The sequence below is a fragment of the Salmo salar genome, chromosome ssa13, assembly GCF_905237065.1.
Source record: "Salmo salar chromosome ssa13, Ssal_v3.1, whole genome shotgun sequence".
NCBI lineage: Eukaryota > Metazoa > Chordata > Actinopteri > Salmoniformes > Salmonidae > Salmo > Salmo salar.
The window spans coordinates 56,868,195-56,879,662 of record NC_059454.1 but is presented as its reverse complement, the minus strand read 5'-3'; the positions used below and the strand labels follow the sequence as shown (position 1 = coordinate 56,879,662).

General features: G+C 42.0%; 1 protein-coding gene across 2 annotated transcripts; it reads right to left on the bottom strand.

Moving 5' to 3' along the window:
* Window positions 1-661: 661 nt before the first annotated feature.
* Window positions 662-9,678, bottom strand: LOC106567491 (protein YIPF5). 2 transcript variants are annotated; one of them, XM_014136780.2, is made up of 6 exons: window positions 9,559-9,678; window positions 6,116-6,238; window positions 5,711-5,877; window positions 2,971-3,116; window positions 2,637-2,818; window positions 662-2,396 (listed from the first exon to the last, which is right to left on the bottom strand). In XM_014136780.2, exons 2-6 carry the CDS (start codon window positions 6,226-6,228, stop codon window positions 2,234-2,236), a joined length of 771 nt encoding a protein of 256 aa, XP_013992255.1. In that variant the 5' UTR covers window positions 6,229-6,238; window positions 9,559-9,678; the 3' UTR covers window positions 662-2,233. The 2 variants fall into 2 exon arrangements, with proteins under 2 accessions (XP_013992255.1, XP_013992256.1); XM_014136781.2 differs by having other exon boundaries at window positions 9,568-9,678.
* Between the last annotated feature and the right edge of the window lie 1,790 nt (window positions 9,679-11,468).

The window sequence follows — 11,468 nt, the reverse complement described above, 5'->3', positions numbered from 1 at the left end:
GATTTTGTGTTGTAGATATGTGGTAGTAGAGTAGGGGCCTGAAGGCACACACTTAATATGTTGTGAATGTATTGTAATGTTTAAAAAAATGCATAACTGCCTTAATTTTGCTGGACCCCAGGAAGATTAGCTGCTGCCTTGACAGTAGCCAATGGGGATACATAAATACAAATACTTATAGTATATCCTCATAATTAATCAAATATGATGAATCTCTATTTTTCCTATAGACTAATAGTGACTGGGATACAAAACCATGACCCATTGCCATCAGGATGGGGCATTAGTGTCATTTACCTTCATACTGAAAACATAATCCAAACAATTAGTAAAGATCTTTGATCTCTCAACATACAGACTGATGTTATATAGTAGAGCAGGGCTCTCCAATCCAGTTCCTAGAGATCAAGTCTTGATTCACTGCAACCCTAATCTAGCGCATTGGATTCTAATAACTAGCTTGTTGATAAGCTGTATCAAGTAGGTTACAACTGGGGTTGGAGCGAAAACCTACAGGAGGGTAGCTCTCCAGGACCAGAATGAATGACCACTGCAGTAGAGAAAAATATGGTTTTGGTTCCACCAGCCAGTCATTACAGGATGAATTCCAAAAACCACAAACCATTGTTGCAGGTTGAAAGCATGAAAGAATAAAAAAAGATGTATCGACCTATATTTTATTTAGATAGCGGCCGATAAAAACCACACAAGCACGACGCTTTGCCAATTTATCAAGAACTTCAACATGACAAAAGAACCGTGGGACTTTTTAGCTGTACAAAAACAAATGATACAGTATATAAATACTTGGCCATAAAAGAGCAGCACTATAAATGGCTCTTGGTTGAAATGCTAAGTATACCCTTGTGTACAGTTTGTTGAAATAAAGCACTGCATTTAATTTTCTTGCATTATTCATTATTCTTAGGAAGGCTACATAAAATGGCATCCCTCCAGGAGCTCAGGTTTAGCACAAGAAACAAAGTTATAGGAAAACTGAGAAAAAAACACTGATGACCATAAAACCGTGCTCATTAACAGTGAAACCAAAATTCACACCCACATTGTAGTCAGTCAAAGTGAACAGTAAAAGACAAACTATGACAACAGTTAATCAATGCAATCTAGTGTGCCATAATCAACCTGCAGCCAAAAAACAAGCTCAACAATGCATCATAGCCTTCAGGTGAAAAATAGAAAACCAATCAAATACAAACGTCATGGGAATAATGGTTAAGACACAGAAAATCGCCAAGGATCTGCGAGATACTTCTTGTGTGGTTTGACCGGCCTGTAGTGCAATACCGTTAACAGCCTTGTGACGCCTATTCTGTTCATGAAAAAAATGTGGATACACAAAGTCTGAACAGCACAGTAGGCCAGAGCCCTGCAGTGCGGTTAATGTGATCTTGAACAACAAACAATCTTACAATAAAATGTAAACCTCACAAATATCTATTCACCTTTTTTTATTCATTTTGGACATAACTTGAGTGTGTGCATGTTTGTGTGCAGTGTGTACACAGCTGTGCCATCACGCAGGCCCTTTGACTGACCAAAGTTTAGAATCACACAAGCTGCATAACCAACACAGCCCAGACCACATGGGGGGGGGGATACAATGAAGAATGCCACAAGGCAGAGCTTTGGTCAGTCAGTGCCACGTTTCAGCAATTTAAATTGTTCTAAGAAAGAGCTAACGGGACAGAAAATGGAGTGAAAATGATTGCAGGTTTATAAAACATGTCTTTTCAGAGTTGTAAGGAGACCTCTGAGTACCCAGATGTGTATGTATGAATGAGAGGGCTGTTGATATAAGAGAGAGATTAACTATGCAACAAGGTCTTATTCTAACAACTCAATTTCAAGTCACCTGCTTCAGTTGAATAAAATTTAAAATACCTGTGCAAAACATTTTCTAAGCCTCAAAAGCTCAAATAAATCTTAGAACCAAAAACACAAACAGAATAAAGAACAAGTTTTACATTAAATATAAGATTGCAGAGGTCCGTGGATGGGTCCTTAGTCCTGAATCAAAAGGGTTTGGAATTGATACTACAACTGACCCCTGTCGGCGGGTGTAGAAGTGGAATGCAACTGACAGGGTTTCTGGCCACACCACTGCACTGTGATGGGGGTGCAGCACAGTGGCGCGTCTTACTGGTCCTCAAGTTAGTTGGGTTTGCTGGGCCATTTTCCTGCATGGTGTAGATGACAGACAGACGGAGACAGTTCAGAAAACAGAGATGAGGGCGAACACCCCATAGAGGAGGGCGCAGGGGTACGCCACCAGAAGTTGCTGTCCGTCCATGGCCAGGGCCGAGATGAAGATCTTGGAAGCGGAGAAACTGCACCAGCCAATTATGGTGGCTGCGATGATTATTCCAAACATGCCTCTGAAAAAGGTCAAGAAAAGCCAGTTAGAACAGTTGGTACATTGTTTGGTAAGAAAATGTGCAATTTAAATTGTCCACAAACAAAGAGCATCAAAAGTCAGTCATTTTACAGTTGCAAAGGCTCATATTATGTTATGCACCACCTGACACTTCTAATCCACAGGTCTGCTCTATATAATGTGACAGAGTACCTTACTAAACTGATCTAACCTCTATTCTCAGGCCCATGTTTGTACTTACTGTAAAGAGAAAATTATTCCGAAGCTGGCAAGGAGGATCATGGGTAGCAGGCAGTAGCCCAGGACACTGGCGACACAGCCAAACGACACACCTGTCATGCTCATTAGGTTGAGGAGACAGTACATCCCCAGGCAGCCGATGACGCTGATGCCATACACATAGCCAAACTGGATCTTTCCTGTCTGTAGCAGATAGACAGAGACGGGAACATGTGGACAACTCATCAGCCATCTGCGTTTACAGCCATTTCTTCACAAGGTATAATGACAAATACATACAGATACCATGTAAGTGTTCAAGTGCTGTACTGCATCAGTAATAGAATAGTTCTTACCAGAAGTAAGGTGGCTCCGAAGGCCAGACAGAACACCATGGGCCCAGCCAGGTCAGTCTCGTTCATAATGTTACCATCTGCTGCCTTCATGGGGTGGAGCACTGTTAGGGTCTTCTGCCAGATGTGGTCAAAGTTAATGCCCAATTCTGTGAGGTAGAGCAAAAGCAATACATTATATTAAAGCAATGTCAGATTTAAGTGAAAGGGTTGGTTGAGAGAAGGGACAACTCATTCTTACAATATAGCCAGAAAAAATGAGAACCATACAATTCTCTATACCTCCTAGAATGACACTTTTTCAGTTTAAAAAGGAAATTACAAGCAACAGAAACATTTATTTTGTATCAAGAACACTTTTCACTACGACACACCAATGTATCAGATGAATGCTCATCTCCAAAATAAGACCTTACTTGGAGTAATTTATTAGCTTAGCAGGATGGCCCTGGTGATCCCTGACTGCTGACCCATTTAGTGCACACAACTGGGTCACTCTACTTGTCACAGGGGAGGGCAACATGGACACATATCTCACTAAACCCATCATAGTGCTCCACCATAGAGATGTATAGAGATCACAACTTTGCATCTGTCCTGTTATGGCATCTGAGCACGCGGGTAGCGCCATTGAGGCCATCTGAAGTGTGAAGTAATCAATTTTCTTCTACTACTTCTTGAGTAGGAAAACAAACAAAGTTACATAACTGGAGTGTATTGTTTGAATAGGTATGAAGCCAAGGTTGGCGATTTACTGCCACCTGCATTTATGGAACGTTTGCTCACAAGTATAATTAATTGACTGATCCCTCCTGATGACCTGGATGGAATTATGTGATCCTTCCTTAAACCATAGGAAGTCCAACCCAGTTAACCACTTCAAAATGGTGAAAGTCCTTAATGGTGCTGCCCATGCTAAAATTGGCTTTTGGGCACTAGAGTCCTCTATATATCTTGATGTGCTCCCAAGCCAAAAGGATCTGACTTGTTCATTTCCCTCTAGTCGGAATGTGGACAATCAGAGCCCGGCGCGGTATATGGCTGGGAAAACATACTGTACCTCAACCTAGGGATGGAATACACTATATATACAAAAGTATGTGGACACCGCTTCAAATGAGTGGATTCAGCTATTTCTGCCACACCCGTTGCTGACAGGTGTATAAAATCGAGCACACAGCCATACATTCTCCATAGACAAATATTGTCAGTAGAATGGCCTTACTGAAGAGGTCAGCGCATTTCAAATATGGCACCACCATAAGATGGTGCCACATCGTACAAGTCAGTTCGACAAATTTCTGCCCTGCTAGAGCTGCCCGGTCAACTGTAAATGCTGTTATTGTGAAGTGGAAAGGCGCAACAATGGCACAACCGCGAAGTGGTCGGCCACACAAGCTCACAGAACGGGACCGCCGACTGCTGAAGCGCATAAAAATCATCTGTCCTCGGTTGCAACACTCACTACCTAGTTCCAAACTGCCTCGAAGCAATGTCAACACAGAAACTGTTTGTTGGGAGCTTCATGAAATGGGTTTCCATGGGCGAGAAGACGCACACAAGCTTAAGATAAACATTGTCAATGAAAAGCATCGGCTGGAGTGGTGGTGGAGGAATAATGGTCTGGGCTAAGCACCTTAGTTCCAGTGAAGGGAAATCATAACGCTACAGCATACAATGACATTCTAGATGATTCTGTGCTTCCAACTTTGAGACAACCATTTGGGGAAGGCCCTTTCCTGTTTCAGCATGACAATGCCCCCGTGCACAAAGCGAGGTCCATACAGAAATGGTTTGTTGTGTGGATGTTGTGGAAGAACTTGACTGGCCTGCACAGAGCCCTGAACTCAACCCCAGAGCATGTGTCCACATACATTACATGACCAAAAAGTATGACATACGCCTAATCATCCTGAAATTATAAAAAGGTGAATTGAGAAGATTGAAATACAGCTAGTAAATTAAACCGCTGTTTTCGCCAGCATGCTAGGCTAGCTAATGCTATAGCCACCCATTGGATTCCATGAAAATGCAATGCCTAGGGATGGGGTGAGTAGCTACCAAAAGTGTAGTTGAATCCGATGGGGTGCTTTAGCATTAGCTAACCTAGCATGTTGACAAAAACGGCAGACATATTTCAATCTTCTTGGTTCACCTTTCATCATTTTGATTAGGAGCTATATTCAATCGATTGCTGAAGGGTTACAGATTTCACGATAGAAATGTAAAAGGTCATTTCCGATTGAGCCGACATATTAACCATGCCTGCAGTCTCCACTAATGCAGGAACATTTCCATTTTAAATCACACTAACACAAGACTTCATTGATACAGATAAAATAGAGCCCTAGGAGTACAACGACATATTCCATCCCTGGATTGAGGAATGTTTTCCCAGCCATATACTGCGCTGGGCTCCGGCTGTCCATATTCCGGCATAGCACTTATCCGACACGAGAACGAGAGTCGGATCCTTTTGGCTATGTGCTCCCCTGACCACTCATACCTTGAGAAATGTGTCTTCATTCCCCCAATCCCTAGTATGAAGCTCCATTGCTTCAGAGTAAGTCAGAGGTAAAGATCAAATCTAAAAGCTCCACCTGGCTTCAACTAGCCAATCCTCTCAGATCAACAAAAGTGCTTAGGCAAGTAGAGGAAAAGGATTGATTTGTGATCAAGCAACTGAGTTAGAATTCTTTACCACCCCTTTCCCTATGGAGTATCACCACTTGGTTATCCTTACCCTCCAGCAGCGGGGGCTCATCATCAAAGCTGCTGCCGTACATAGACTGTGTGGGGGAAGGTGTGAAGGCTGGTGTGGGCTGGTAGATCTGGCCTGTGTAGGGCTGCTGGGGTTGCATCATCCCTGGGGCTGAGTACCCCATCGGTTGGGAGTAGTCATACTGACCCCTGAGGGGGAAACATAGGCACACTTCTCAGAAAACCTTCATGGCTTTGTTAAAAACACTATGCCTCAAGCTAGTAAGCAACACATAGGGAACAATACTAGCAAAACAGGCCGTTGAGAGACATTGAGGGAAAATGCATTGTTATCAAATTGTTGACAGGCATGTGTATTTTCAGAGCACAGTGAGTTACAGATAAGTAACTGGGGTCAATGCAATCTTAACAAGTTGACAAAACATACTGTTTGTAGGGGTCTTCTGTGTTACTGTAGCCATATCCAGCAGGTTGGCCTTGGTCATCTACACTGTAGCTGGACTGGTAGAAATCTGTGTTGAAGTTGTCAAACCCTGACATTTTTGACCGTCTGCAAAAAATAAATAGATAATGAGCATTGTACACCCGGAGGAGAAAATGGTGTAAACAGCATTCAATTGATGGCTAGTTTAGCACCGCTTGATGCATTGGTATCTGGGAAGTTAGTGTGTACTGCTGCCCTTATTCCTGGTATGATTATTTTCATGTAGATACGTTTGCTCGCTAGAAACGTAGCATCAAGGGGAAAGCCATTTGATGCACCAAATATACTTGCCATCTGTGGCTAGACAGTCTTACTGACCGCTAGCTAGCTAAGTTACCTTCCAATCTTAACGGTAGTGGCAAACTTAGCTATATTCAGGAAGACAGTGAACATATACCTGATTGGTTAACTAACTATCCAACTAGCTACCCAACTCTAACGTTAGCTACCTGGCTGTCTAATGTTTGTTTTCAACGGTATTCCCTCTTGATATGTGACTTTAGCTAGCTAGCCATTTAGCTAGTTAAACTAGTGATGAGCTAGCCAACCAACATTCTAGCTAAATCAAATTTCATGTCACATGTGCCGAATACAACAGGTCAGGTGTCGACTTCACCGTCAAATGCTTACTTACGAGCCCTTTCCCAACAACGCAGAGTTAAAAAGCAACAAACATGTTCAAACTAAAACAATAAGGAGACAGGCTAAACAAGGAGTACCGGTACCAAGTCAATGTGCTGGGGTACGAGGTAGTTACAGTAATATGTACAGTACCAGTCAAAAGTTTGGACACATCTACTCATTCAAGAGTTTTTTTTTTTTTTTTTTTTTTTACAATTTCCTACATTGTAGAGTAATAGTGAAGACATCAAAACTATTAAATAACACATATGGTTTCAAGTAGTAACCCCCCCCCCAAAAAAGTGTTAAATCAAAATATTTTGTATTTGAGATTCTAAGTAGCCACCCTTTGCCTTGATGACAGCTTTGCACACTCTTGGCATTTGCTCAACCAGCTTCATGCGGTAGTCACCAGGAATGAATTTCAATTAACAGGTGTCTTTTGTTAAAAGTAAATGTGTGGAATTTCATTCCTTCTTAATGCGTTTGAGCCAATCAGTTGTGTTGTGACAAGGTAGGGGTGGTATATAGGGTTGAAAAATTCCAGTAACTAAATTTCCAGAAACCCTGTTTGGAAGATTCCTGGATATCCTGCTTATTCTAGTTTTCCAACCAGGATTTCTGGAAAACCTGGGAATTTTGCAACCCTAGTGGTATACAGAAAATAGCCCTATTTGGTAAAAGACCAAGTCCATATTATGACTAGAACAGCTCAAATAAGCAAAGAGAAACAGTCCATCCTTACTTTAAGACATGGTCAGTCAATGCAGAAAATTAAGAAATTCAAGTAACAGACATCAACTGTTCAGAGGAGACTGTGTGAATCGGGCCATGGTCGAATTGCTGCAAAGAAAACACTACTAAAGGGCACCAATAAGAAGAAGAGACTTGCTTGGGCCAAGAAACACGAGCAATGGACATTAGACCGGTGGAAACCTGTCCTTTGATCTGATGAGATTTTTGGTTCCAACCGCCGTGTCTTTGAGACACAGAGTAGGCGAACGGATGATCTCTCCGCATGTGTGGTTCCCACCATGAAGCATGGAGGAGGTGTGATGGTGCTTTGCTGGTGACACTGTCTGTGATTCATTTAGAATTCAAGGCACACTTAAACAGCATGGCTACCACAGCGATAGACCATCCCATCTTGTTTGCGCTTAGTGGGACTATAATTAGTTTTTCAACAGGACAATGAACCAACACACACTCCAAGCTGCGTAAGTGCTATTTGACCAAGAAGGAGAGTGATGGAGTCCTGCATCAGATGACCTGGCCTCCACAATCACCCGACCTCAACCCAATTGAGATGGCTTGGGATGATTTGGACCACAGAGTGCTGGAAAAGCAGATAACAAGTCTTCAGCATGTGGGAACTCTTTCAAGAGACTTCGTGAGAAATGCTTTTCCAACAGCTGGTTGAGAGAATGCCAAGAGTGTGCAAAGCTGTAAAGGCAAAGGGTGGCTACTTTGAATATAAAATATATTTTGATTTGTTTAACACTTTTTTTGTTACTACATGATTCCATGTGTGCCATTTCATAGTTTTGATGTGTAGAATGTATTAAATAGTAAATATATTGAACCCCTTGAATGAGTTGGTGTCCAAACTTTTCACTGGTTCTGTATGTAAATGTCCGTTTTAAAAAAAAATACATTTGCTAAAATGTCTAAACCTGTTGTTTCTTTGTCATTATGGGGTATTATGTGTACATAGATGAGGGGGGAAAACAATTGAATACATTTTAGAACAAGGCTGTAATGTAACAAAATGTGGAAAAAGTCAATACAACCCACGCATGTAGATAGTACATTTAAAATCATCGAGGATGACAAAAGTTTGACAACTTATTTCCATTGTGGCGACTTCATACCCCTCCACAACTGACGTGTAGCACCCATGTTGGTGATGCCTCTGCTGCTACTACAGCGCAGAAAGCCCACCACACATCAGTCTAGAACAGTAGTCATCTCCACTACGAGCTCTGACATTTTCAGAATGGGGGTCAGGTCTCATTGATCAAGCAGCCGGGGCTGAGATGCATCTTTTAAACACAAACTTCAGCCAGCTATTTAGCCAAACCAGACAAGTCAACATGCCATCAGTCCCGCAACTCCGTGGATATAAATAACTAGATATCCAATAAACTTATTAAAAACAAAAACGCTGATTAAGAAAGAAACACTAACAACAAATATGTAGCTACAACATTTACAGAGTTCGCTGTTTAGGCTGCTTTACAACGCCATGGCAACCACGCAAAGAACGTTAACCTAACGTTAGCTAGGTGAGTTAACGTTAGCTAGCTGGCAAGCACGTTTGTTAAACATGCGGGGCAATATTTGATTAAATAAATAATTTGCCATCTAACGTTAGCTGGTTAGCTAGCTAGTTTACTAAAACTGGTATTTAACGTCAGCTAGCTAAGTAGCCAAATGTACTCCAAGTTAGCTGGCTAACTGGATGCCTAACTAGTTTCCGTAGACAATCAGGGTGGCTAGCTAACGTTGGCTAACTAGTTAGAGCAGACTAATAAAGGAATGCAGCCTCGTAATTTACCCGACTGATTACCATACCACTGCACTACCTATAGTATCAGTCTGGAAATTATATCTAGTTACATCATAACTGCACGGATATTAATTGTAACGTTAAGCTCGCGGGATCAGGCGGCTTTGCTAAAATGAATGTGGGCCTCGACACAATATTTAACCAAGCTATAAAAACGTATTTTACTGTTACATGGATTTGACTAAGCAATACTAACCGTTGTTACCTGCAACGATGAACTATTCAACACTGGACTCCGCCAACTTCGTTGCTAGATACGTGTCAAGAAAAAACTAAAGGAAAGTTTTTCCGGGTCTACTCTTCTATGGTATTTGGCGGTCAGGAAATATACGTTAGAGGTGCATAGTGCCACCTATTGTGTGGGGTGAAAACGCAGAAAAACAGGGAAAAGGGTGAAGAAGGTTGGATGGGTAGCACCCCCCCCCCAATTCACAATTATGTCAAGTTTCTTATATTTCTTGATGGTTTGACATTTATTGCCATTTCTTCCTCATTTGCACTTGCTCCTTCAGCTATTTGCACTGCCTCTGCATAGGAGACCTGGTGGAAAAAAAGGATATTTGCTACTTCAACCTCCTTCGCCCTTACCGGCCACTCCTGGAAGCCGGGAGCATGGTTCCCACCCCAATGGCACACTGTATCCACCGACTCTTCCACAACATATTTATTCCATCTGCACAAACTTGCCATGTGGCCAAACATTTTACATTTAAGACACTGCAATGGTCTATTCATGGTTTTGACCCTTTCTGCACTGCTCTCACCATGGAAACTTCAAATCTGTCTCACTCGCACAGAACATTTCTGATCCCCCATAATTGAAATACTCCACTTTCTCCACCGACACTACACACTCGTCTCATGCCCATCTGCACACCCCACGATCTCCCTCCTACATACTGGCGCCTGAAACACTGTAGTGGGTTCGGAAACAAAAACTCACAGGACTTTATCCGGCAAACACTTTGCATCAAATCTCAAGATAGACATGGTATCCTCAGTCTCTTGCTTACCACCGGGTCTGCGTTGCACCAAACAGTGTGTATCATAGACACAGGGGATCCCCAACTTCAGTTGATCCACCTTGACACTCAACCCCACCCCAGTGGGGAGGCAGGTAGCCTAGTGGTTAGAGCATTGGGCAAGTAAATGAAAGGTTGCTAGATTGAATCCCCGAGCTGACAAGGTAAATAAAATCTGTCATTCTGCCCCTGAACAAGGCAGTTAACCCACTGTTCCTAGGCAGTCATTGTAAATAAGAATTTGTTCTGAACAAAGTTGCCTAGTTAAATAAAAAAAGATGTAATTATCACTCCTTTCAGCTGTGCTCTGCTCCAGAGAGCAAAGCAGGACACAGATTTCATCCTGAGGCTTGAAATGTGCGGTGCCCTCTCCATCTTAGCAGCAGACACACACACAAAAAAATTGAAGTCCACCCTTGAATATTTTGACCGAATTGACAGAACTCTAAGCAAAAAGGTTTTTCTTAAACGTACAATGTGTAGAAACTATGAGAATAGAAAGGTTCATAACTTTTGTATAACATCACAATGGAAAAATATACTGCAGCTAGAAATTAAAAGTGGATGTTCTTCAGAAATAGATGGGAGGTGTTGAGGGTAGCTGAAGGCTGAGACTAAAAACACAACAAGATAACTATAAATATACTGTGTCCATAAAATGTACAGTACATTCAGAAAATATTCAGACCCCTTGACTTTTTCCACATTTTGTTACATTACAGCCTTATTCTATAATTGATTAAATAATTTTTTCCCCTCAATCTACACACAACACCCCACAATGACAAAGCAAAAACAGGTTTAGACCTTTTTGCAAATGTTTCAACAACAAAAAATACAGAAATATCACATTTTTACTGAGGAGTGGCTTCCGTCTGGCCACTCTACCTTAAAGGCCTGATTGGTGGAGTGCTGCAGAGATGGTTGTCCTTCTGGAAGGTTCTCCCATCTCCACAGAGGAGCTCTCGAGCTCTGTCGGAGTGACCATCGGGTTCTTGGTCACCTCCCTCCCCCGATTGCTCAGTTTGGCAAGGCTGCCAGTTCTAGGAAGTCTTGGTAGTTCCAAACTTCTTCCATTTAAGAA

Coding starts and splice junctions, on each gene's coding strand:
- LOC106567491 (XM_014136780.2), bottom strand. CDS start 6,228: ATGTCAGGGTTTGACAACTTCAACACAGATTTCTACCAGTCCAGCTAC. Junction 2,819..2,970: donor TCGGAGCCACCTTACTTCTG/GTAAGAACTATT, acceptor TATCTGCTACAG/ACAGGAAAGATCCAGTTTGG. Junction 2,397..2,636: donor GGAATAATTTTCTCTTTACA/GTAAGTACAAAC, acceptor GACCTTTTTCAG/AGGCATGTTTGGAATAATCA.